This window comes from Ischnura elegans, chromosome 6, assembly GCF_921293095.1.
Source record: "Ischnura elegans chromosome 6, ioIscEleg1.1, whole genome shotgun sequence".
Lineage (NCBI taxonomy): Eukaryota > Metazoa > Arthropoda > Insecta > Odonata > Coenagrionidae > Ischnura > Ischnura elegans.
Window position 1 is genome coordinate 5,587,316 of NC_060251.1, and position 27,506 is coordinate 5,614,821.

Genomic DNA, 27,506 nt, shown 5'->3' on the forward strand with positions numbered 1-27,506 from the left:
GTGTTTGTTCACTGTTGTCTGTTCATTCCCTGTTCGGTGAAACATACTACCAACCGGCCCCTGCCTGTTAAAAGCTTGTTCACTATTGTTCCCGAAATGCTTGTTGCCTGCCTGTTAAGGAACAAGCTGCAAACAGAGTACAAACTGTTGGTAGGCTGTTCGTAAGTTGTTCCTACTTGTGAGTGACCCGAGATTGTTCGTTGGCTGTTTATACTCTGTTCACTAATCTCCAACAGGCTATCAACAGACTTCAAACGGACAACGAACAGGCATTGTTGTTTCAGAAATCGACAGGGCACTGCAATTAGCACCAATGTCTTTCTCATATTGTCTTTGCCCAATAACTCACACAACACATGACCACTGGAAAACATGAAGCCACTAGTATGCTCATCAGAAGACGTCTTCACACTGTTGAGAACCATCTTAACAATTGATAAACCGCTTGTTAACCAATTTTTTTAGTATCATTTAAAGAAATAGAGTAAAGAGACCAGTATTTTCCCAATATTCAATCCATCACCAACTTCTGATTGGAATGAAAATGGTCAGCCTCAACCCTTTTGGAGATAAGTTGACATCATAAACTCCTCCCAAGTGGGTGGGCCTCTCCATTACTCTTCAGCCATATGCATAAGACTGACATGGTTTGAAATTATCCACACTATTGCGAGAGAATATTACTTTCATTGTTGAAGAAAATCTTTCCCTTTTATTTCATGAATTCATTTAGAAAAATGCTACTTTTGATTCGAGTATGCCAAAGCATTCAAAGGAATTTTTCAACCCCTTGGAGAAAAAAGAAGTCTTCTTAACACCCTTAGAAGAAGATGGAATAACTTAATCTACCTCATCTTGAGGCAAGATGGTCTGATGAAGATGACTGCCAACGAATAAGTGAATGGGAAAAATGGCATGCGAGGGACTTGAGCACAGGACATGCTCAAAGTCATTTTAAAACACACAGATGAAAATTAAAGGTATGTATCTCTTAATAAAAAACCAAGTGAACTTGTAGGAACTTTATTTTACAATTGTCATAGCAAGGAATGGTGAAATTTCAATCACTTTATCTATTCCCCTTTTAATGGTGAAAATCATGATTTTTGTCAATGAGATGCTTTATTTACAGATCAACTATTGCATCCATAATTATAGTCAAAAACCTTGCATACAAAATGATAAATTATATTCAGCCACACTCAGATTATGTCTTTTTACATTTCCACAGGGAATCATTGAAACCTGACAGCTTATTTACAGTACTCAATAGATTCCATTATAAACATTTTGTCGATCACACCTACCTGAGCATTGGGAAAAACCCTTCACAAGACATTTTAAATTAAATGAACATTACATATTGATTACAGAATATCAAATTATGCAAATTAATAAGAAATGCATGTCATTACTACCAAAAAATCAAACAGCATTTCTTGAATTTCGACGTAGTTTCTTTTGATTCACCATGTAAATACACAAATTCCATTAATATACCCAGTCTCCTTTAGAAGTCTAAATTGAAACTGATACAGATTGACATGAGAAAAAGAAATTCAACGGAAGAAAAAAGTGAACTATGACATATCCTATGACACGATGATGTATGAAGCAACTCAACTATTTTGTTTTTTGAGTCACTTGCACGTTTCATGTGAATACAAATTTAAACAGGGGCTTGATACTTGCTATTCAATGATGAAATCCTTTCAAATGTGTACGACTAAAAAAATCAGCCATAGGGCAGTGAATTGCTTGATCTGTAGGTAAGTTATTCTAAGGATGAATATTTTTTTCCAACGGAAACTGTGAATAAAATTTTTTTCATCAGACATGTTTGCACCTAATTAAAAATTTCAGGGAGTAGTGAGCTTTGAGCACAAACGTCATGAAAGTTGGAATAAATACATGAAATGAAAGGTCGTTTTTATGCATACAACTTGTGTATCTCATTGTCCTATGCAAATTATAGCTGGGACTTCACACTTTCAGTTTATAAAAGTCACAAAGCAATTTAGTTTACCCACACTTAATTTTTATTGCTTATGGGGTCTCATCAGGAAAAACTATGATACCCAGTTTTAAAAATTCAAAACCGATCAAGCATTTATTTAAAAGTGCCTTCCTTCAAAATTAGTGCAGGGTTGTCCTGCTCTGCTTTCAATATGGCCATCAAAATCACAGGCCATATCTCAAAATCAATGTGTCAATAGAAATAGTATAAAATGAAAAAAGTTTTAGAATTAGGCAACACACAAGTTATATATGCAAGCACCTAAATCTCCTCTGAATTTCATATTTCTTGATTTTTTGGCATATTATATAAGGTCATTGTCAGAAAAAAATTGGTTGACCACATATTGCAAATGGTTTGAACGTAATTATACTTTTCATTAACAAATTTGGTGAAAAAATTACAAAAAGACATACTAAAACATTAGAAATTTCATGGAAGAAATTGGTGCTTGGAAGAATCTTTGAAAGCACATCGGTGACCGAAATAAATTCCAAGGAAACAGCAAACATGCTGAATGTATTCTTTAAGTAAAGTTTCATAATCACATTTTTTCTCATTTGGTAGTTAGATAAATCAAAAACAAGAACAGCCGGGTTTTGCATAATTTATCAGCTGCCAGTCAGCAATGACTACAAACTCAGCAAAGAATAAATTAACCATATGAAATAAAAGAAAGATTGCTGAATAATAAATAGGCTTCACACAATGTGAATGGGACATGACAATATCAATCCCTCTCTACGTACACAGAGCTAATCACTCCAGAAGTCATTTTTACCCAAAGAGATTCTATTATATCAGTCTATAAATCATGAAAATAGCATGTTTTTTCTTTTTGTAGTCCTATATTTTCAAGCTAAAAAACTATGTCTGCCCTCTAAGACAACGGAAACAACCTCATCGAAAAAAAAGAAGTTATTTTCTTTGTTTCTGCACACATTATTTACTAGATAGCTCAAGCCTACAAATGTTAAAATTTGTTATGATGCAGACAGTGAGCCTTCAATACTACCGTTTGAAAATTCTACGAAATTTATTCGAAATTCATTGATTGGTTTCTTCAAACTGTACACATTTACACCATTAATTTATGCTAAAAGTGAAAGTTGATAGGAAGTGTCATCATTGTTGGATCATGGCACATTACTTATGAAGACAGGTTTCGAGTCATTTTGGGCCAAACTAGCTGCAAACCAACAGCCGATAGAACAGCATCCATTGGTCGTATTTACACAGAATAACCTGGCTTCATAGCTTTCATGAGTTCACAATGAGGATCCCACTAATGCAAATGGAAATTGGAAGGTGTCACAGCAACCTTGGTAGACTCGCATATCACCGATTTGAGCACTCACTCAAGCGCACAGTTTTGGGGGAAAGAATTTTTTCACCCCCAATTTTTATCCCTGTAGATCCAAGAACCTCGAGACGATCTCATTCGATAGGGAGGCAATCCTCTGTCCGATAGACGCCAATACAACCTCACCCATGCTTTCTCACCGCATGACCCCTTTCCGATCCACGACTTGACCTCCGCCCTGCACCCCAGCCTTTGACGAAGACGTGCTGGCCATCTCGCTGCCATTCCCCCTCCTAGGGTGCGCCGGCGGCGATCTCGAGCTGGAGCTGATGCCTGAATCGCTTGATTTCTCGCTGAAGCATCGTCCCCCGCTCCCCATGTCTCCCGCACCCCCCCCTTCCCCTCCCCCAACACCACCGCGCCCAACGTCCACGCCCGAGCTCTCTATCACAGCCGCCAACCTACCTGGCAACGGACCACCGCCCTCCATCCTCACACACAACTCCTCGTCCACGCCCACGGGAATGTTGGGAAGGTACAGTTCCGCGCTCCCAAGCCCCCGACTGTCCGAGGGCTGGCGCATGGGGGCAGAGTGGGGTGCGCCTGATGGTGATGTGGCCGACTGCATCTGGCGCCTCTGCCTCCACGAGTGGTGGCGCCCCCAATCCAGGTCGTTTGGCCCTTCGCCCTCCATCTCGCCCTGACCGACAGGCGTGGGCGGAGACGGGGGAGGGGGCGAGGCGTGGCAGTGCTGCGCTTGGCGCCTGTCCGTTTGGGGGGCGCACGGGTGGTGCTGGTGACGGCTCCGACTGTGGAACGACGTCGAGGAGGACGAGTGGCTGGCCGATCCGTCCGTGCTACTCGCGGGCTCATCATCATCCCCGTCGACCCGATCACCAGACACTCCACGATCGCCGTCGTCCCCGTGGTCCGAAAGTGGACTCCCAGGAGCTGAAAGACACAGTCATCATTACCAAATGACCTTTGCTCAACAACATTAAAGCTTGAGAAATGTATTTCCTTACATAGTATTGCCCTTATGAATAGGAATGAGTTGATGGGAAGATTTGTAATGTGTGGTAGTGTCAAGGAAATGCTACAGAAGACAATGATTTGGAATTCAGCATCAGTGAGAGAAACGTGGATGCTGTGGAAGAAGAATCAGGTTGTGGGTTCAAAGGGGTCAGCTTGCTGGGTGCACAATGGAAATACAGTAAAACCTCTCTCAATCGGAACCTGAATTATCATGTATAGTCTAGAGAAATCAAAAATGAACAATTTAGACTACACAAACTATGTATCAGGCATTTTACCAATAACGTGCTTAGTGCAACACGGTTGGTGGTCACTGTAGCTGGGATTGTATTGATTGCCTACCCTGCATACCAACTGAATAAATCAAGAAATAGGTAACTGTTTCAATGAATATTTGTGGATCTATTACCTGTACTTAAATTGACCATGGGAATGCCCATTATGCATGTCTAAGTTTTTCAAAATCTAACTTTATAAATTGACAAACATTAATTATCCAGAATAATTGATTACACGGAATGGCACTGCCCCCATTTCTGGATAATTGTGCTTCTACTTTATGGGCAGAGGATGTAGGTCAGGGGTGTTCTTTTGGAAGACAGCTCACTAATTTTCTGTCTTCTATTTAAGGCCAATTGCAGTTTTGACTAACATAGCCGTCAATCAATTTCCGTGGATAATAGGGTAGTTTCCTTCATCAAAGAAAACAATAGGCATTGATTGCGATACCTTACCCACCATTACTGTATTCATTATATACAAATCATTTGGATTTAGAAATCCCAGTTTAGACGAATGGTAATGGTCAATTTTAACCTCATTTGAAAAAGGTCAGATTGGCACCCATGCGATTCCAATCCACGTGATGTCACAGGGACCTAGTTTCTATACGAGTACTCAGGAGTTTTACATCGTCTGAGATTACCAATGCATGCATGAGGCACAGAGCTCAGGGAAACATCTCTTATTAATCACGTATTAAAATTGTCTAAGGTTGGAAAGTTTCCTTCTTTTGATAGGGGAATAATAATCCTTATTTAAGCCTGTGCATGAATGCATGCATGCATGTGGCACAGAGTTAAGGGAAACATCTCTTAATAATCACTTATTAAAATTGCCCATGGTCAGAAAGATGCCCTCGTTTGATAGGGCATTAATAATCCTTATTTAAGCCAAGCGCTACCTACTAGCAGGATACACTGCTACCTGCATCATAGAGGCGCTCATAATGAATACCAAGGTGGCCTCACACAGTGGCAGCCGGAACCAGAATGATGTGTCACAGGCTTTTCCCAGCATTCATACTTAGCCGTCGCGTTTTCGCAAGCTTGAAAATTTTCACTTTTCATTTAATAGCAAAAAATAGATATCTTCATTGAAAAATTTTAAAGCATGAAATAGGTACTCCAGGAGTACCTATCTTTTGATTTAGGCAATAAAGAAGAAATAGGAAGTACCCTATTTCCAAAAAAAATCTGTATTTGGAGAAGAGAATGTAATGCATACCACCTGAAAAACACCTACCACTTATAATTAGCAAAAATTCACTTAACATGACACGCTTTAGAAACAAATCTCTTGTGCTAAGTAAGGAATATCTGCACTTTTACGAACCATAAAAATTAGGTACTTAAAATGAATCTACCAGTAAAAAGTATCATATATACTGAGAATAATAGCACTGAAATCTATTCAGAAAATGAGTAGATAGAGAAAGAATGGCAAAATTATAGCTGCAGTATTGGTGATCCCCAAGCCTGAAATCGGGGTTTGCATACATGTATAAGAAAATTAGCTCACCCAAGCGCAGCATGAAATGAAGTCATCAACGTACGCAAGGGTCCACTGCATAAAGTTGTCATCCTTTGCTATTGAGTTTTTTTCATTGTTTTTGATTCTATGTTGCTTTCACACAGGTACACTCATCTTCTGCCCAACTGGTACCAGAGTTTATTAAATGGAGTGTTTCCCCTTGTCCTGTCTCATGTAGGCAGTTTATTGAATCATGTTCCATCTCATGAAAAATATTGGCCCATAAATATGTGCATATATATTATGCCCATTATTCAGCAGATTTGTTGTTTCCAGCAAAACACCTCAAATGGTGTTTTTCACCTGCATTCCAAATTTCATCAAAACCTGAGAAGTCAAGGATCAACTCCAAAACAAGTTGGTATTGCCATCATATATCAATACTGCCGTATCCTTGGCAATGAGAAAAATAATGACCTAGGTTAAATTTAGTAAGAAAATATTTGGACCACTTACTTGTCTTATAGAGTAAAATTCTTATAACATGCCCTTGCTCGAATACTTTTGGCACATATTACATTACCATACCATAAGGAATATCTGACAGAGAAATTGACAGCAGAAGAAGAGTGACAAAAAAATCAAAATATTTTTCAGATGCAAAATTAATCTCAGGTAACCTGTACAAAAACTGTCGTTTAAAAATTAGAGAATGATATTTTCTCTGTCCAATTTTATGTCCTTGAAGGTTCAGTATTCCTCTACACTGACAATAGGGTAGGTTTCCTATTATTTTTTTATTGCCTATATTGAAATATTATTACTCCTGGAGTACGTATTTCACGCTTTTAGATTTTTTAATGACCATATATATTTTTCGCTATTAAAAGAAAAGTGAACATTTTCAAGCGCGCGAAAATGCAACGGCTAACAAGTAGGAATGCTGGGAAAAGTCCATGTGACATATTTCTGGTTCCAGCTGTCGCCGTGTGAGGTGACCTTGGGGCGAGGCTTGAGCACTAATACAACGCAGGTTGCTAGCAGGTAGCTGAGTACCCTGCTAGCTGGTAGCGCTTGGCTTAAATAAGGATTATTATTCCCCTATCAAAAGAAGGAAACTTTCCAACCTTAGACAATTTTAATACGTGATTAATAAGAGATGTTTCCCTGAGCTCTGTGCCTCATGCATGCATTGGTAATCTCAGACGGTGTAAAACTCCTATCTATTCAGAAACTAGGTCCCAGTGATGTCACTTGGAGCGGAATCGCATTGGCGCCAATCTGGCCTTTTTCAAATGAGGTTAAAATTGACCGTTGCCATTCGTCTAAACTGGGATTTCTAAAACCAAATATGTAATTTGTATATTAATATGAATACACTAATGGTGGGTAAGGAATCGCAATCATTGCATTTCGTTTTCTTTGATGAAGGAAACTACCCTATTTTCAAATGATAGACCTAAGTTTTCAAATTAGTGATGAACTCAAAAATGAAAGAAATATAACTCACAATCATAGTCATGAAGAAGTTCCACGGCAGTGAGGATTTTCGCACGATGTTCTGCATCGCAAATTCCAAGATAGTCAAGGTCTTCCTCTTCTAGATCTTTGAACAATTCAAGATCCTCATAACCATTTAAAACAAAGACTGATATGTGTTCCTAAGGGAAAGAAATAGGGAAACATTAACAAAAAAGTAAAAAAAAATGTTTCATACAAAAACTTATGCATTTTTGAGGGCATGTACATTTGAACCAAAATTCATATGGAACAAAATCGTTATTTATACATGGCCCTGAACACATCACCAAGGAATGTGATTTCAAGTTTGTCTTATGAAAAAAGTATGTAAGTATTGATCATATAGCTACTACATCATCAAAGTAATTAAAATATTTCAAGCTTCTCTATTCATATTAAGTACTATGAGGGCTGTCTAGACAATAACAGATGTTTTGTCATAGCACAGCACTTGGTGGGAGTAGCCATAGGCAGATTTAGGGGGGGGGGGGGCAATGGGGGTATGTGCCCTCCCAGATGCTTAAAAAGATATAAAATATTTTTATTGCGGTTATCATTACCATCGTTTTATTTTGTGTATTACGGAGCCTCAATCATTTAATATAATATTAATCACCACAACAAAATTAAGATAATATTACAGTAATTGTTGAATTTTGTTTTTAATCTCAAATATGATAAGACCTGTAAGACCCTTGTGCCCCCCAGAAAAAAACACTCGGAGTTGCGCTGTTATGTTGGCTTCAAAGTTTTCCTTCACTCCATACACAACCAACCAGGGTATCTTGCACATCGTGCCTATATTGTACATCGTTTACAATGAAGTGTTAAAATGAGTGCTGTAATTGAAAATCCTGCCAGTTGTCGAGTTCAAGCTGTGATAAGTTTTTCTTTGGTGAAAAATCATTTACCAATTGAAAATTATAGCCAGATTTGCGATTAGGTGTATGGTCAAGGAATAATCACCCTAATCCCCTGGGTCATGCTTCCTCGAACAATTGCACTGGCTGCACCCCTGGTATGTGGAGCAGGGCAGATTGGAAAAATCGATTTTTTTTCAAATCCATCTGGCCCAATGAAAAAAAGTTGTGGGACCAATGAAAAATTTGAGACCTCTAGGTGAACCCCCTGACCCTCGCTCAAATGCAATTTAGGGGGGAAGGTCAAAATTAAAAAAATATAATATTTTATGGTCATACCCTATAGATGTTGCCGAGTTATTGCTCTTTAAGGGTAAAAATTTCATGCATTTTTACGTATCTGCCACCGTTTAGCCACAAAATGCCTAATTTGAGTCGGCTTCCACAAAGAAAATATTCCAAAGCCCAGGCAGCATCATGGATACAAGAGCAGCAAGTCGATCCCATCCCCTCCCCGCTCGCTTCTCCCCCTCCCACGCCTCGAATGCAGCAAAATTCATCCCGTGTGTGCTGCTAGGAGGGCGTTCATCTTTGATAATATAAATAGGAAGATGGTTGAAGGTAAAAAAGGATGCGTAGTAAGACGACTTGTCCTTTATTTGTCCCTCCCCCCCTAAATTGCATTTGAGCGAGGGTCAGGGGGTTCACGTAGAGGTCTCAAATTTTTCATTGCTCCCACAACTTTTTTTCATTGGGTCAGATGGATTTGAAAAAAAATCGATTTTTCCGATCCGCCCTAATGTACATTGCATTAAGTGAGTCGACACCTCCAGCAAAGTTTTTTTCTGCTGACCTCTAGATTAATCCTCTGCAGGAGTTCCTCGACGGATCGCGGCCTCCCTCGCTTCCCACCCCTCCTCATGCGGTGGTGGTGATGGTGGTGGTGGTGGTGGTGATGTCCGTGTGACGTCCTCTGCGCCTGGTGGTGCGCCTGCAGGCGGCCCCTCTCCCAATGCTCCCCCCCTCCGTCGTCCACCTCGCTCCCGCCCCCCCTCGACTGGCCCCCCCGCCTCCACTGCCCCCTCGACTCTATCACCGGCTCCACGTTGATAAACTTGAAGGTGCCTATCCGTCCGTTGAGATGCCCGCGCCACAGCCCACTCGCATTCATCGCCAGAATATCGATTATTTCTCCCTTCTGCAATTAAAAACAGACGAACTTGAGAGATACCATTCGATGAAAATCAAATTTCAGTAATTCAACAGCAAAAACTAAATTCACAATTATTATCTGGCTAGTGAATGACCTATATTGATATATTTTAAAGATATATCAGAGCTCAAATTAAACAGATCATATGAAAGCTAGAAATATATCTGAGAAGTTTGTCCTTTTCCATAAATTATTTATCAGTGCATCAGAAAGGGTGGAATTGAAGAAATTCATTCCCTATCATCAAGACAAAGTGGAAAGTACTTTCAGTTTCAATACAGCAAGTCCAAGTGATTTTAAGGGAAACTGGATTTCTGCTTCAGGTGAGCATAGGGCTAACCAAGAGTTAAGGTTTTGAGTTGACTCCCAATTTGGGATACAGCCCACAAGAACTACACAGAGAGGAGTCGAAAAGGTGAAGCATGGCTGTGGGAGATCAAATGAACTGTAAAGTCTCTGAAATGCCAACTCCATGAGAGCAATGAAACATTTAAAAACACCTGTGAGCAAAATGTGAGCCACCCAGTTTCCTCTAAAATCACTTTGGCCTGGAACGAATGGAGCCCAAAGTGCCATTCATTGAAGTCAAACACCAGTGACAAGAACTGTAAGGAATTCATTTATCTACATAACTGCAACACAAAGGAAACTTTTGAGATGAGGTACTTCAACCCATTAATGCCATCCCTACATTACTTTCTTCGTTATAACCGCTAACTGCCTTGAGTGAATATTCTGTCATTTTATGTGGCTCATAGCCAATGAAGGGCACGGTATTTAACCATTCTGTTTGCTCATGTGCTGGTAATAGGTAAGCTAAACTAGCTCAGGTCCCTCATAACCCTCCAAATCTCTTCTCTTGCTTCCATCTCAAACTAAAGTTCCTTAAAAATGACTCACTCCCTCTATTTAGACCAATTCCCAGGATTAACCTGATAGTCAGGCATCCATTACTTCAAATTTTGAGAGAGGCAGTAATTGTGAAAGTGGAATTCAAAAAGCCATTGCTTGTTATTACATAAACACAGAGAGCTGCTTGACAGAGAAGCAGGGTTTAATAGCAATAAGAAATAACTGTGAGTATGCCTATTTTCATTTCTTGTGCACTGATTGGAAACAAAATGATAGCAGCAAGGGGCAGGTGAATAATGGAAAATATTGAATACACTCCAATAGGTTAATTATGGTATGGAAAACAGAAAAATAATTAACAGCGGCAGACCATAACTGGAAATACCTCATATCAAGTGCAATAAAAAAAAGAGCTACGGGAGCACTTCTAAACATTTTCATTTTACCAAAAAAAAACTCTTTGGCTTGCTATAAATCTAAAAAAATCACTTTCTTTTTTTCTGGGAGGTTTGCAGATGAAATAGTGAGGAATGAAAGTGGCAACAGAAAATCAGCAAGCAAATGCCAGGCTGGAACCTGAATAATCATAGAGAGCACACCTGTTTGTTTGCACGCAATGACTCTGATAATATTTCTCTTATAAGCTTGCCTTAAACTTGAGAGCATCTGTGTCATAGGGGCTTGGCGTGTAGTCCACAATAGCTCTCGCTTTTGCATTTCCCATTCCAACAATCTCTTGACTCCACATCCCTCCGTGGCCATCACCCATCGGGGCAGACGGACTGCATCCTGCATTTGGTGACGTCCATTGTGCTTGAGAACCTACAATCATTGAACAATATTTCATGATCATTCTCTAAGTCTTGACAAAGGTATTTTAAGATTGCAATAAGTATTGCATAAGTACTCATAAATGTATTAAGATCTACAAAAAGTTTTCAAAAAAAGTATCAAAGAAAATAATTTTTAACATTGCAAAGGAATTGACAGAGGTAACCTTGGAAACACTCAAGTATCCATGACTTGTGTTACTAGTGTTTGTTTATCACTTTTGACTTAGGACCAATAGAGGTAACATGATAAGTACCTATTAATTGCTACAATTTGGGCAATATCCAGGAACAACAAATTAAGTATGCATGATTAGTTCACGGAGTTCAGGATGAAAAACATCAAAGAATATTTTAAGTTTGAGATAAACAATCAGTCTCAACCACAAACGATGACTCACTGTTTGATGCCGACAAGCTGTCTGCTGACCCATTGGAAAGCCTGGAAGACTCTCTTGCAGGAGACGTCTGACTGTTGTGAACAGGGGATTGGTGCCTGCTGGATGGGCTGCCCACCGACTTCTGACCCCTCTTGCCCTCTTTCCCCTGCACGCTCTTGCCACACACCGCCCCAAAACCAGCGGCCGAGGAGGCTTTGATGAGGTCAGATGCTGATGAGCCACTCCCGAGAATGTTTGCTGACCCACCCTGAAAAAAAAGATCACATTTACACTCAAAACACTGTATCATTACATCTACCCTCGATTCATATTGATTTCGCATTTCATGAAAGCAAAAAGGGGAGAGCAGAGGACTTTAAAAATTTTAACACGTTGCGTACTGGGTATTTAAATTCCTAAGAATGCCGATTCTGGGTGGAGGTGTTGAGATTGGAAATATGTGCCTATTAGGGCGTAATGCCTTTGGTTTAAACATGGTTAAAAAGCTAATGTTTAGAATATAACTTTACCCAATCAAACGTTATGATGCATCGATTCATTATAAATAACGAACAACAACTGAAAGCGTACTAACAAATACGTATTGTACGCTTTAAAATTGTTTAGGATGAGGTGCCTCAATGACGAGAATCTTCGTCATTCGTATGGAACGTTCGGGAAAAAAATGACGAGAATTCTCGCCATCCGTACGCAACGTGTTAGGATCATAGATAAGCCTGAAGACGCAAGCTCCTTAGATACTCACAAAAATCATCTATAGGAGATTGGGATGAAGAGCAGAAAACTTCCTGGATGAGAACCAACTCGGATTCAGGAAAAACCAACAAGAGAAGAAATATTGGCCATTTGGCTGCTCTTAGAATGGCAAAGAAAAAGCAAACCTTCATAGCATTAGTTAATGACTTGGAAAAGGCCATTGATAATACGCATTTGAAGTTCAATGGACAGAATCATGAAAGAAGATAGAGTGCTCTACTGCTGGATAAAGGCAAAGCTGATGAAGATGAAATGGGAGCCCCTATTTTCAGATAAAAATTCTATGCAGCGGCAGAATCTGGAATTAACAATATTCCAGCAGAACTAATCAAAAATATAGGAAAAATTCATTGAATCAGCTGCAGAAAATTGTTAGCAAAATATATTCAACAGGAGATACACCAAGAAGAACGTCATCATTCCTATTCCCAAAAAGAAGAGAGCTGAGGAGATTGAATATCTTAGGACCACAAGCCTGACAACACATACATTTACGATACTAACAATGACCATCTATAGAAGGATAGAACGAAGAGTACCTGGAGGAGGATTCAGAAAAAGAAAAGGCACAAGAGAAGCAATTAGCCCAAGGCTGCTCATATATGCAGAAGAGTGGAAAAGAACAAACCCATGCTTGCTGCCATTGTGGAATTGGAGATTACATTTGAAAACTATCCTTCCTGAATAACAACTATCCTTCTTGAGCTGTGGCCTGCTAGTATCTTATAAAAATAACCTTGATGCATATGGAATGTGTATCAGGATTTATAGAGGAAAGGATGGCTGGATACAGATGTTGTGATCACGCTGTGGGATAAGGTGATTCCATTCAAGGTCACCCTTGATGGGTAAAAGGAGCTTGTTCAGCCAGAGGATGGGGGATAGATAATTATCCAAGGGTGCACCATGATAGATAATTATCCAAGGGCATGCCGTGTTCAAATACAGGTTACCTAGTCATAAGAACACCCCCAAACAAATTCTTCTAAGTGCGAGGTCGCCCAGGAAAAAGAACTGGACCCCCTACTCATAACACGTGTGGTATTATGTGCCTGTGGATTAGTCTGGGATGACCTCTACCCTTGCCCACACAAACAAAATTTTGGGTTGAATCAGTCTAAACAAAACAATTCCAGTCAGTTAAATATAGTTCCTCCATTACTTTCCTCCCAAAGAATTTAGGCAAACTGTGTTGGAAAATATCCAGAGTAATACAGGGGTTAAAATTATTTTTGCAAAACAATATACATATGTATTAATTGTAAGGTAGATATTCAGACTTATTATGCCTTGTCTACACTACAGACTTAACTTAAGTGACTTCACTTAAATATAATCTTAAATGTGGTGCGGTAGCTACACTTGAGCTTTAAGTCGACTTCAGCACCGTGATTGTCTATATCGGGAAACAGTTATGTTGACAGATGAAGGTCTAGGAGAGCAATTAGTGATTCCAAGTGATTATTTGATCCAATGCGACTATTATTTGAAATAAACTTCCAAACACCGTGAATTAACCATTTTGGATTTAGATTGGTTAAAAGGAAAGACCGGTTTCAGTTCCTGAGGGAACGCTATATGGCGAGAGGTGATGGAGCCAGAGGAATTTAGAATTACTAAGCGTGACTTCGTGGAATGACATATTCATAACGTAAACAAAAACACTTATTGCTAGTCAAATTCCACTGCTTTATTAAAACCATTGATGTTAAATTTCAACCATTAATTCCTCCCACGTCCAATGAAATCGCCACATCACAATCGCCACATCTTATCTCCCTCGGCATCCCTAGGACTAAAATTAAAGCCCTACGCATTAGTTTCAATAAGTGTGTGGGATGTTACTGAGTGCATTCGTTTAAGTTATTTTCGATTATGACACCATGGAAAATAAACTGTTTTACCGGATCCTCTGCCGTCGTCTCATTGTCAGTCTTAAAATTCCTTAAAACGTTTCTAAGTTTTATAAATCGAGTTTCACCGTGAGCAACAGGCATAGCAATTAGTTTTCACGGAAATTAAACCAACAATAAGATGAGAAACACCACAAAATAAATTCGCGCAATAACCACATCATAGAGTACAGCACAACTTAGAACATAATCAACGGGATGATTCAGGTGAGAGATGGGTATTATTGTAAATGGGTGCCATTTACAACACTTGAAGAGCTTCAACCGTGCGGAAACAGTTGCCAACGCAATTTAAGTTGGGTTCTAAGATGACTTAAGTGGAGGTGTACTTAAATGAAGCTGGTGACACGTACACTACCAACTTAAGTACAGAGCCAACTTAAGTAGTCACTTAAGTTACTAGTGTAGACCCGGCATTAGGGAAACTTGCGAAGCAAAAAGGAAATAGTCAGTTGAATAGCTATGGTGAAGAGGGCATTCCTCAAAAAGGGGAGTCTCTTTAACTGTTGGGAAGATGAGCACTGAGGTGAGGATGTAACACATTAGGACTCACTTCACTTTTGGAGCATGCTTCTACGTGATAATGAGGCCTGGGCGATGACAGCAGTGAAGGAATAGAGGTTGGAAGTTTTCAAAAAATGTGGTGTTACAGAAGATTGATGAAGATTAATTGGATGGATTGTTTAACTTATTTGGAAGCTCTAAGAAAAAACATTGGCCTCACATGAGATACACACAGCAGGTGATGAAGGACATAGAACAGAGGAGTTTCCTATGTGAGTGTTAAAAGTCTATCTGAAATGCGAATTCAGTTTAGAGCTGCATCAAACAATATTTGCAATGATGTCTGTCAATGATGATGAGTACCTTCTCACAGGTATACACAATACAAATGTATGTATTAAAAGTGAAAGGTAAGAATAGGTAAAAGCTTGTTTGTATTGTAAAAGCTCGACACATGGTGCTAGAGTTTGTCACACACACCTGAGGTCCGAATTCTGCTGGATGCAGATTTTGATTTGTACGCACCCAGGTTTTGGCTGCTTCCATTTAAAGTCATACTGAACGATTAAGGGAGCACTGTGGCCCACTGAGTATAGAATAGGGCTACTGACATATTGGCTCTGAGCTGAAATCCCATGTAAAGCCTATGGTACCCCCAAACAAAAATCACTGTGTAAGCTGGCCCAAAAAAAGGAAATGGTGTCTTGTAGTTATTGAGAGGGAGGCCACTTAGTATCAGCCTACAACAAAACTCCCATTGTTGAGAGGAGTGAGGGAGTAAACGTGGCCTACGGCAACTAGTTGTGTGGCCGGAGTAGTGCGGTTGAGTGTTCCTACTGTGGCGACAACACTTGCCAGCATGTTTTTTTTCTGCTGTTGTATAAAATTCATAGCAAGGTTTATTTATTCTCAAAAAGGAGACTATGAGTTTCCTTCTCCAATGTGCTTGTTTTGCTTGTTTATTTATCTATATTTGTATTTTTTTAGTGGTGCGATGTAAATTTTGATGCGCGTGAGTTAGTGTATTGTTTGAAACATTTTTGAAAAGTGCGCGCAGGATGCGCGACGAAGTGAAGTAAGAAAAAATGGAGTGAAGAATTCCAAAAAGGTGGCGCTGAGGTAGTAAATCATGTGTGGTTTCCCCTTTCCCCCCTTTTCCCGAGATCCAGAGTCAGAAGCAGACAGAAGCAGGCAGGAGCCAAGACGAAGCATATACGCCGTAGAGAGTTGCAACCGTGGAGTCGAAGCAGGAGAGGGAGCGGAGGACGAGCCATGCTAGTCTATTCACCAGCACATGGCCAGGTCCAGGGGAGCAGCTAGGCATTAAGGCTAGGGGGGGTTTTAGGCACAAGTACTTCTTAGAGGTGTGGGGGTATTGCATACCCATCACGGTAAGCAGGAGTTGTGGGGGCCCTCCTCCAGAAAAAAATTTAAGAATAACGGTTCAAAATGGCACGACTTTCTTAGGGATATTTGATTAATCCTAACACAATGCTTTAAGTAATACTGATCCAATTAAGTAAAATGGATTAAACTTAAAAATTTCTCTGAGCTCTGGGGGGGTTTTCATCCCCCAACACCCCCCTTTGCTGCGTCACTGGCCAGGTCATCCTTATTCCCACGGGAGCCTGATATCTGGGTTCACTCATGAATCGCTGAAGGAGGGTAGGTCAAGCTGCAGACTGCCAGACAGCCCATGCCTGGAGCCTGGAGGGTGTCAGCAAGTCGACCACCACACCTTCGACGAGGCCCACAAGCAACTACCACATCCTTGCCTGCATCATCGACTCCTAAAGTAAGACCGGAGGAGACATTCCCATTTAACGACCCCCCGAATGCGCCCCCCCCTTTTCATTTCCCATCAGTGCACACGTGGTTAATTTTCACAAAGAGAGACTTTACTTTTGTAGCACCACTTTTTTTTTCTTTGAAAGTCTATACAGTGTTGGCAATATTTAAATAATTTGTACAGAAGAGACTTATAGCTAAAAGTTGTGTGTTTTATAATTGCTGAACATTGATTTTTCATTTTCTTTGACAAGTTGTTTTTTTTGTTGTTTTCTTAATGGTCACGTATTTCATTGATGTGGATTTTTTTGTCAATAGATTTAAGTCCCCTTACTAACCAATATATAAATAAACCTTGCTTGTCAATGTATTTTGGGATTAGAATGCGAGAACGGAGGTTTCCTTGTTTCCCATCTATCGCTTCGTTAGTCTTATGAACCTGCTTGTTTTTACTTCACCCCACCCTGAGGTATCATGCTCGAAAAGCCGACTGTCACACTAGGGTGCGTGACGAGAGACGAGGGGCTCCGAGCCGAACCATTGGGGGAGAGGAGAGCAGGCACTATTCAATAAAAGGTACGAACAACAGCTGAGCATTCTCTCTCCCTCTCTCCTATTCTATTTTTTTAAAATACAGTCCATTTTTATCTGTTATCTCTTTTGTAATACGTAATTAATTTCAATTGAGAAAATATATTGCCCACACCAAATAGTGGTTACCAAACCCTTTATGGGGTGACCTCCAACCCACCAATCCAAACCCAGCCCAGGATTGAATCAGAGCGAATGAAAAATATATCCAGTCAGTAAAATATAGTGCATAGGTTCTTCTTAAAAGATACAGTGTCCAGTGTGATACGGTGGAAATCTTTGATATTCAGCTTAGTAAAACGACTTGTCTGTTTCCACAAACTTTTATTTAAACCAACCATGGTTTCGGCAACTCGTGTCATTATCAAGGTACATACATAACAAGGTTTTACTAAGCTGAATAGTTTCTTCTTCTGGTAGAAGTGCTCTTGCAAGTTTATAGTCTGTCCTCTATATTTATTTATTTATTTATTTATGTCACACCAAAAACAGCACTAAGGCCTTTACATTGGGCTATTAAACAAAATAAATTATATAAATATAATAATGAACATGTAAAAAAAATAATAATATCATAAGTAACAATCATTTTCAGCTTATACAACAGATACAAAGGTCAGTGTCAGAAAGATAGACTTTTCACTTGGTTATTAAAATTAGAGCGGGAGGCGAAGATGTCAAGAGAGGAAGAAGTATTGGAGACTGAATTGAAAATAGAAGGTAGGTAGGAAAAGAGGGATCGTTGAGATATTGCCAGACGGAAGTTGGGCTGGTGTAGAAGTTCAGTATTGCGGGTTTTGCGAGCAGGAATGCGCAGTGAAAAGAAGGATAGGAGATCACTGGATCTGAAGGACCCATTTAAGATGCGGTAAAGAAATTTGATGTCTAATGTCAATCTGCGGTGGTTGGGGTGTAATAATCCAAGTGAAAGAAGTATTTCGGCACGTGAAGAGAATCTGAGGTGAGGTATGCGGTGTCGAACTATTGCTAAGAAGAAATTGAGTGGACGGTTGATTAATTTTAGTGTGGTGGGAGAAGCAGTTGACCAAATGGGGGAGCAATATTCGAGGATGGGTTGCACACATCCAATGAATACTGATTTTAATGCACTCGGTTCGGATATCTCGCTCATGCGATATAGGGTCCCAACCACTGCCATAGCCCTGTTAACAACGGTTTTTATATGTTCGTAAAAGGTTAACTTTTGGTCAAAAGTGACGCCTAAATCGGAGTGGGATAAGACAGAGGGAATGGGTTGATTATTTAGTGTATAAGTGGAGGTGATAGTGCTCTTCTTCAGCGAGAAAGACATCACAGTAGATTTTCCAGGATTCACACGCAACTGCCATTTATTGCACCATTTCTCTAGCGATTGAAGAGCAGTTTGTAAAACCAGGGAATCAGCCGCGGTGTTAACCCTTTTAAATATTTTACAATCGTCGGCATAGAGGAGAACACCACAACTAGAGGGAAGAATGTCATCAACAATGTCGTCAACGTAAAGAGCAAACAGAAGTGGGCCTAATACACTGCCTTGAGGCACGCCAGAAGAAACGGGTAAGTAATTCGACGAAAAACCTTCTATTAGAACTCTTTGGCTGCGGGAACTCAGGAAATTAGAGATTAAACATAAGAGAGTGCCATGGATATTAAAACGCGACTGGAGTTTGTGGATGAGGAGGGTATGATTAACAGAATCAAAAGCTTTAGAAAAGTCAATGTAACAGACATCCAGCTGGGACCTGTTTTCGAAAGCAGAAATTATATGATGGTGCAGTATAGAGAGATTGGTCAGGCAGGACCCCCCAGGAAGAAAGCCATGCTGCGAAGGCGATATGTAAGGGAGAGTGAAATGAAGTATGCGGTTATGGATAATGCGTTCAAAGATAATAGATAAAATAGGTAATAATGAAATGGGTCGATAGTTCTCAACTATGTCCCTAGGGCCAGATTTCAAAATGGGGGTTACATTTGATTTTTTCCATTGAGAAGGAAAAATTCCAGATGAAAAGAACCTGTTGAAGATTTTTGAGATTGGAATGCAAAGACTGGTAGATGTACGATTGAGAAATAATGAACTAATGTCATCGGAACCCGTTGATTTCGCCGTGGGCAACGAGGACAAATAAGATAACACTTCTGGAGGAGTGGTGGAGACAGATCCGAGGGAATGAGTGGAAATAGGCTGGACAGGAGGGAGATAGGTGGTCGGAAGAGAATGGGCGAAGTTGGAATGAAAGTAATTGTTGAATGCCGAAGGCCTAGAGTCCCCTGTATACGATACACCACCAGCAGATAGTGTGCTAGGGATGCGAGCTGTTCTTCTTTTCGCGTTAACGAGGGACCAAAACCTTTTAGAATTAACATTAATATCGTCCAAAATCCCTTTCACGTAGTTAGCGTAGTCACGGCGAAGAAGGAAGCGGGTGTGGCGACGGAGGTTTGCCAAGGTCTCATGGGTCTGAGGACTGGGGTGACGCTTACATAGTTTCCAAGCAGCACGTTTATTTTTTAGTGCTAAAGAGGTTTCTTGGGTTAACCAGATGGGCCGCTTCTTCGACACTCGTCGCAAGGGGACGTAATCCGCGATAACAGCATGAAGAAGGTCATAAAATAGTTGAAGGGCCTCGTCAGGGGACCCGCACTCCAGGAGGGCAAGTCTGTAACTCTGTTCTCTCCCGAAAATGGGAGAAAGGAGATTCGTGAAGCGCCTGCGAGAGAGTTGTCGCCCGCCCCAAGTCTCTAGGGCGCCCCGCCGGAGAAAGGAGACTATTTGTCGCCTGGGAGAGTACTAGTGTCCCGACCCAAGTCTGTAAGCCCCCTCAAGCGCCTTCCGGCGCCCCAGACGGGCGCTTCAGTTATGTCCCCCTCTAGAGTCCGACGTATCTCTTTCTCCCATGGAGAAAGTGCGTATCTCGACAGTGTTTTGTTGTATTTTCTCAATATGGCGCGTTTTCTTTCAAACCATAGAATATTATTGCTCGTATATGAGGTGCATTTAAAAGAAGTGGGGCAATTACCGCCAGTGAGAAATTGTTGCGGGATATAAATAAACCGTTTGAGGCGAGGGAGGAAGATTTCCGGCCGCATTAGCGGAGAAGGTTGTCCTATCCGTCCTTCGATGGTCCGATTCTCTACCTGCTGAAAATCCATCAGCAATACTTAGCTGGAGGGCCTCAATAACAGACAAAAACACCGCAATCCTATGAAATAACAATAATCTGTAGCTCTGCATTCTTTTCGTTTAAGTAGCGGGGTTTAGAAAGCTAATGCTAATTCAGAGAGCGCAAGAAAAGTAATTTCAATAATGGAAAATAACTTCTAAGCAGTTACCTATATAAAGCAATAGATAGTTAATGAAACACAAGATATGCCCTTATTGTTAAAAGAAACTTGTCCCATGACAATGTAACAGAGTTTCACCTTTTCATTGGTTTCACGAATACGACTGCTCAGAAAAACCGTCTGCACACATGTGAGATCGCGAATCGGTTCCGCTGTCAACACATACACACACTATAAATGTACTTCAATAATAAATGAATATCCACAAACTAAATACTAGCACACACCGTAAATATAAAGTGGGACATAGGCAAATAACATAATGAAAAACTGGAAATCACTTCCACTCTTTTATTCATCACGAACAACTTACAATCACTAAGCTCGTTATGATGAAAACAACTATTAATTCACTGATTTAAAGCCAGAAATTAGCATACGAAAGAGGCACAGGTGACTTCTCTCACTATTATTCGTAAATATACTAGAAAAAGAAACTTCACACACAGCTTTGATCTTGATAGCTTGATCGTGAAATGTCAATGTATGTACCTATACCACCTATACGATGAACAACGGAGGTGAACACGACACTGACAATGTTTACATTGCTGTCAGACATTAATCGATACGGTAATAGCACTGTTTACAATTCAATCACGATGGAGCAATGATAATTACAACTCTTAGCCGATAATTTTCAACTTATCCAAACTTTGTACATTGCAACCACTGGCACTGTGATTATATCAGCAGAAGATTTACGAGAGTTGTCACATTGACATTAACACAATTTTGGCACAAAAGATGTTTGCACAAATCTGCAAGCAGCGAGCAAAAGCTGTATTCATATTTGAAATATACTCTTAATTTTCAACTTTGGTGAGGTTGTAATTGACACGAGATGAAGAATTTAACAAGGGGACAAGCAAAATTTACCGGCACTTGCATTGAGCCTTGCAACCGCTTGCAAGCGAGGAATCACTGCGCGCGGTCAAAAAAGTAGTCCCGACTTTGGTAAGCCATAATGAGGTTATTATGTATTCAATTTAGAAAATATTTGCATGGCTGAATTTTACATAAAATTGATAACATTTTAAAATGGCACACGATTAATTTTTCGATAAATCAAGCTCCAATATCAAATTCGCCTTAGAAATTTTTCATACTACCCATCGGAGCGAGTTGTCTCCCATCCGGTCGGGAGAAACAGTTCTCTCTACCGAGTTACCGACTTGGGTCGGGAGACAATTTTGGGCGAGAACTCTTTCTCCCAAACGAGGCGCCCCAAGTTACCGACTTGCCCTCCAGGGGCCTAAGTCCGTAACTTGAATTCTCCTTTCTCCGGAGACTCTGTACTCTCCCGTAGTTTTCTCCCGACTGTAGTCCGTAACTTGGCGGAGAGAACATCAGTTCCTGGCCGCTACCGGAGAAAACTCTAATTCTCGGTATCGGACAGGAACGGCAGGTAGGTATGAAAAATATTGAATCCGAAGCCGGCGATACCGTGAAGAACCAATAGAAAAGCTTTGTTTCAAATAAAAAAACGAGAGGGAAATCAAACGATTCTCACCTGTAATAAGGGCTACTCGTTCATCATTAAAGTTAAACTTTCAAATAAAAGAAATTGATGCATCGAAATTATAATTGATAGTGGATAAATCGATTTAAATCCATCGCAGATATATTTGTTCATTAGTACACACAAAAGAGTATATTATACCATTGAAAAAGGAGAGACTAATGCGTAACACCAAAGCATTTTTATGTTTTAGATGTAGGTAATCTTGTATACAAACGGCCGCTGTATTCATTGATGATATATATGGCATATTTTTTTGCACTTCGGATGCTTACTTTCATTGGTGAATGCATGATGAGTATGGAAAAACATAGCTATCAACGTCAGTATTACATGCATTTATCCTCGAAAAGCTGAAATACGCAATGTGGGAGTGGAAAAAGAAAATTGAAAAACTTTACTATGCAGAAAAGAATCGTAAAGAAAATAACGTTAAGATAAATGTGTGAATGGTACATATTTATTCTTGCAAATACCTACGTGCCAGCAATTAGTAACATATGTTACAATCTCCCAAAATGTTATAGTTTAGGAAACACAACAACCTGCCTCGCTACTTTTAAAAATTTCTAAGACTGACAGCGTAGAATAGCGAAAACATGGGGAAAATGGTTTACTAGAGGTATATATAGAGAAAACAAAGCAAAATTACCCTTACTTGTACATATTTATTGCTCATCATATCACATACAGCACTGCAACGCACACATTTCTATCTTTTTAATACTTATAATCATTATATTCGGAATCAACTGTTTCAATAAATATCTTGGCTCACAATAAATATAAAACACCATTATGTAACACTAATAAAACATGATAATCGGTTTTCCAATCACTTTGCACACACTAAAAAAATTTGCACTCCTTGAAGTTCGAAAGGATTCTTTACACCTCACTTCCTACTCATCACTAACGACTTAGAATCAGATTACGTTATTTCACATTAACATTGCGAAGACAATTAAATGAATAGGTTGAAACAAATTGCTAAACCAGTTATTGTAACACCAACAAACTTCGAATTTCACTATCACTCTCACCGTAACATGACCAAAACAAAAACAAACAACAACACAACGAAATGCGTGAAATGTAAACATTGCCAAAACCTCACATCTCACAACGGGAATTGGAAATAGATGCAATACGTAATAAAATCAAACAGAACTTAGAAGCGAACAAACGAATGAAAATTAACAGGCGTTCGATGTATCCCTAAAGTAAGACTAGTTCAAATATGAAACATATCCCCTTCGCAATACATAGTTAGATACCTTTCATCGTAATGTATACAGTTGATTCGTAGCCTAAATTATATACGTGCGAAATAATTTCGTCGAAGATGTTACATTCACAATACACTTCACTCTTTACTTCATCGTCTATGTGCAATCAATTCACTAAGGGGTACACTAAGGACACAAATTTTGTTCACTTATACTAGAGGCACAATGAAAGTTCACTGCACGTAGTTTCCTTGCAAATGCAGCCATACAAAAATTTCTATTCTTGTCACAAATTACACTACATAAGTTGCCTGCCTAACTTGAAGAATGCATTTTCGTGTTCTATTTTGTCACAAATACGTAAAAAACCATATTAGAATACAATTAGAACTGCAGTACGATCGCCCACAACGGTCCGCCATTGGTATTTTCCTCGTTTCTCCTGTGGAGAAAATGAATCGCCGGGTCCCGGGCGGGTGACTCCCAAGCTCCCGTCCAGGGCGCGTCAGAGTCTCCAAATCGCGTTACGGACTTCAGTCGGGAGAAAGATACTCTCCAGGAGAGTCAGAGTCTCCGTTACTGGGAGAAAGTTTTCTCCGTTACCGTTACAGACTTCAGTTGGATGAAACTGGAGCTTCACGAGTCTCTTTTCTCCCAACTCGGGAGAAAACGAAGTTACAGACTTAGGCCCCAGGAGGTCCCAAGGAAGAAGAGAGAGTACGCGGTTAATGGCTGGCCAGTCCGCTTTGTTCCAACACCGGAAAACCCTGGCAGGCGTTGAGGCCGAGGAATCTCGACGGCTGGGGGATAGTGGAAGGGCCAAGGAGCACTCGAGAGAGTCATGGTCTGTGGTGAAAATATTTCTCCCAAGAGCAAGGGAGTTCACTTTGGAGGAGGACAGAATATAATCCAGCGTTGCCGAATTTCTTGTGGGTAAAGGATTACACTGGTTGAGGCCAAGACCATTCACGAAATGTTCAAGGAAAAAATCGTCCATTGGATTGCGTGGGGAACCAAGTGACGAGGAGGTCCAGTCGATTGATAGATTAAAATCCCCAAACAGTAGCACATCACCTAATGCACGGGCACGTAGCACAGATTCAAAACAAGCCTCGAGCGATGACAGTTCTGCTTTAGGTGGGCGATAGAAACAACCAACGAATAGTTTCGTGCTGTAGTCACTGGTGTGGCTGGAAGGGACATGGATTTGAGTCCATAGTATTTCACAGTTGGTCTCAAGATCGGACCTTCGGGTTGCAGGATACTCTAAATCGATGGCCAATAAAACACCGCCCCCACGGGAGCCCCGATCACGCCGAAAAATTTGGTGCGTGGAAAAAAAAGCTAATTCACTATCAAAAACGTTCGCGTTAAGCCATGTCTCAGTTAACGCAATGATCTTGAATGAGGAAAGTTCGGAGATGTGACACGTCAAATCCGAAAGCTTATTTTGTAGGCTTCTAACATTTAGATAGTAAGCGCTGCACAGGGGGCCGGGATTAATGTTCACGTCACTGGCAAGAAGAATGAGGAGGGCGACGCGCTTCCAAGCTGGGGCGAAGCGGCCTCTGTTGCCGGGAGAGGTCCCGGTGGTGACGGGCGCACGGCAATGGTGGGTCGGAAGACCGGCGACGGCGAAGCCATTCCAGAACAAAGCCACTTTTCTGCATCTAGTCCCGTTGTATCCTGAATCGTTGATCGCACCGATAACTGGGGAACTTACACACTGTTGAGGAACACACTTTGACGTCCATGACGACAAAATTACCAAAGTTACGGCAAAAACTAGAACACACCGAAAAACACACATTCTCACACCTGCGGCCATCTTGAAATCCTCCGCAATCTCAAGCAACAGATTGGTGAGGTGTGGCACATCCTCATTGGCCCATATTATGTATTACACAAACAGTCATTTCCAGCCATTGGAGCGGTAGTAGCTGTCATCTTAGTAAAATTTTCCCATCCAGTTTATCTCTATGGCCTCTCTTCGATTAGTCCAGAGTGGTATTCTTTTTCTAAAGCAAATGATCTTCACATTTTCGAAGTTGACATCATGGCTGGGGCCTTCCCAAACATAGTCATTGTGAAGGCAGATTCAGTGGAACTTTATTCCTATGACCTTCCAAATGCAGATATAGGCTGCTATTCTGGATAAGCGTTGCAAAAAATAGCATATGCTATTCTGCGGGTCATTATTGCAACGACCCCGTATTCAGAATGAAGCGTAGTAATAATTTTGTTCGGAATAGCAGCATGCTATTTCTTACGCGAGCTATTTGGAAGCTCCGCCTCTTCCCGTATGAAAAACTTTCTGAACAGTTTTCGCAACCAATGAGGGAGAAGATATTTTTTATATTTTTCTGTATTTTATGAAATATTGACTTGAAATTACAATAATTGTTTCATTTGCATTTAAAAATTATATTAAACCGTGGATTTATATAATACGCTTTGAAAATCTCGTTTAGGAAATCAGCTGATTGTTGTTGTTTTGATAATATCACAATGGCTTCAGACAGGTGGGTTAGGTCATAATTTTACTGTTATAATGATGATTTATCGGGCATAAATATTGAATCATTTACCTATATCCGATCGGTCCTTTATCGTGAGATATATGTTATGCGAAATAATCATTGAAAGCTAAATATGTTTGATTTTCTTCGTAATTGTCTTAGGCTTCGAAGTCTGTCTGTTCGTTGCATGTCAAAATAAATATGTACCAACTTTTATTGCTTTGATCGTGACGATATAGCTTTACTGTATGGACTAGAAGCTTTAGTTTTTAATACTAACTTTATATTATATGACTCCCTAATTTCAGTATTCAATCTCTGTTTAGGAACTGAAGTAGGTGGCAACGTCACAGCTGTGCTTTCATGTATTACGATGGAATAGTATCGATATTTCAGCTGCAGATTTGGAAAAAGCAGAGGGAGGTGATGGTGAATTTGAGGATGATGGAACAGCTGTGAATAAGTGAATCTAGCAATAGTGAATCGTGTGGAAATTGCTGTTGTGTCAGTTATCATTGTTTTCGTATCAGCTGATTTTATTGCGTGCTCACTGAAATTTTTTATAGACCCTGAACTGTGCCGATATACTGAAAATTAATTGTGTGGATAACTTGCTTGGCTATAGAGGAAACAATTTGTATTGAATTCCACATGATATATATTGCGTTTATGATGTACATAACTATTCCATTAAACGTTTGTGGTGAATCATATTTGTTCGGAAACTTTATTGGTGTTCGGAGAAATCCTTTGTTTTCAAGCAAGTAATGCAAGTCGACTGCCCCTGTTATAATTTAGTAAATTTTAAGTTTTAATTGTAGAAGGTAGCGAATAGTGGGGAAAATAATTTCGACTCGTTGCATGTATTTGTATATACTGTCCAATTGAGGAAATGAACGGCTGATCAAAGTATATGGTTTTCATTGAAAGCTATAACTATTATTATATTTGGCGAGTTAGTGTGTTAACACAAGCATGAAATTTTTCAAGAATCGACCTCATAGCCTACATTGAGGATATTTTTAGTAGCAAGTCAAGTGATGAAATAAAATTATGAGTTGTAAATATGAATAAAACACGGAAAATTTGGGCTAATCGTAGTAATTCTTTGCATTAATTGTTATTGTTTTCGTACTGTCGATGAAGCAAGCTTGTGCTTCATATATTAAGCTCGAATGTTAATTTCTAACCAATTCACCTAACTAGTTAAATATTCATCACTTATGCTACTATTATTTAATTAAAATAAAGCAGATATCATTTTATTTTTGGCTATTATTCCATTTTCAATACTTGATTATGTTACTTTAACCTCAGAAAAACAATTCGACATCGCAATGCGCACGTTTTCAGGGTTGCAATACCGAATAGCTCGGCCTCGAAGACCGCGTAATATTATAGCAAGCCTACCGGTTGCAATTCGGCGTTCAGAATAGTGAATTGCTACGGGCCTATGCTATTCTGAGAATTACGTCTTCCGGTGTAGTAAAAACACGAATTGCAACCGTTCTGAATACCAAATAGCATAGGCGTTGCAATACGCTATATTATAGCA

The 27,506-nt window shown here is 40.0% G+C and overlaps 1 protein-coding gene across 1 annotated transcript in view; it reads right to left on the reverse strand.

Moving 5' to 3' along the window:
- Positions 1-1,007: 1,007 nt before the first annotated feature.
- The window catches only part of LOC124160425, a 262,640-nt gene continuing 236,141 nt past the window's right edge, over positions 1,008-27,506 (reverse strand). The window contains exons 13-18 of the mRNA XM_046536282.1: positions 11,785-12,031; positions 11,203-11,375; positions 9,525-9,686; positions 9,342-9,392; positions 7,618-7,768; positions 1,008-4,271 (exon numbers count right to left, since the gene is read on the reverse strand). Coding sequence (XP_046392238.1) covers positions 3,517-4,271; positions 7,618-7,768; positions 9,342-9,392; positions 9,525-9,686; positions 11,203-11,375; positions 11,785-12,031 — 1,539 coding nt within the window. The 3' untranslated portion in view covers positions 1,008-3,516. The remainder of the gene's footprint in view (positions 4,272-7,617; positions 7,769-9,341; positions 9,393-9,524; positions 9,687-11,202; positions 11,376-11,784; positions 12,032-27,506) is intronic.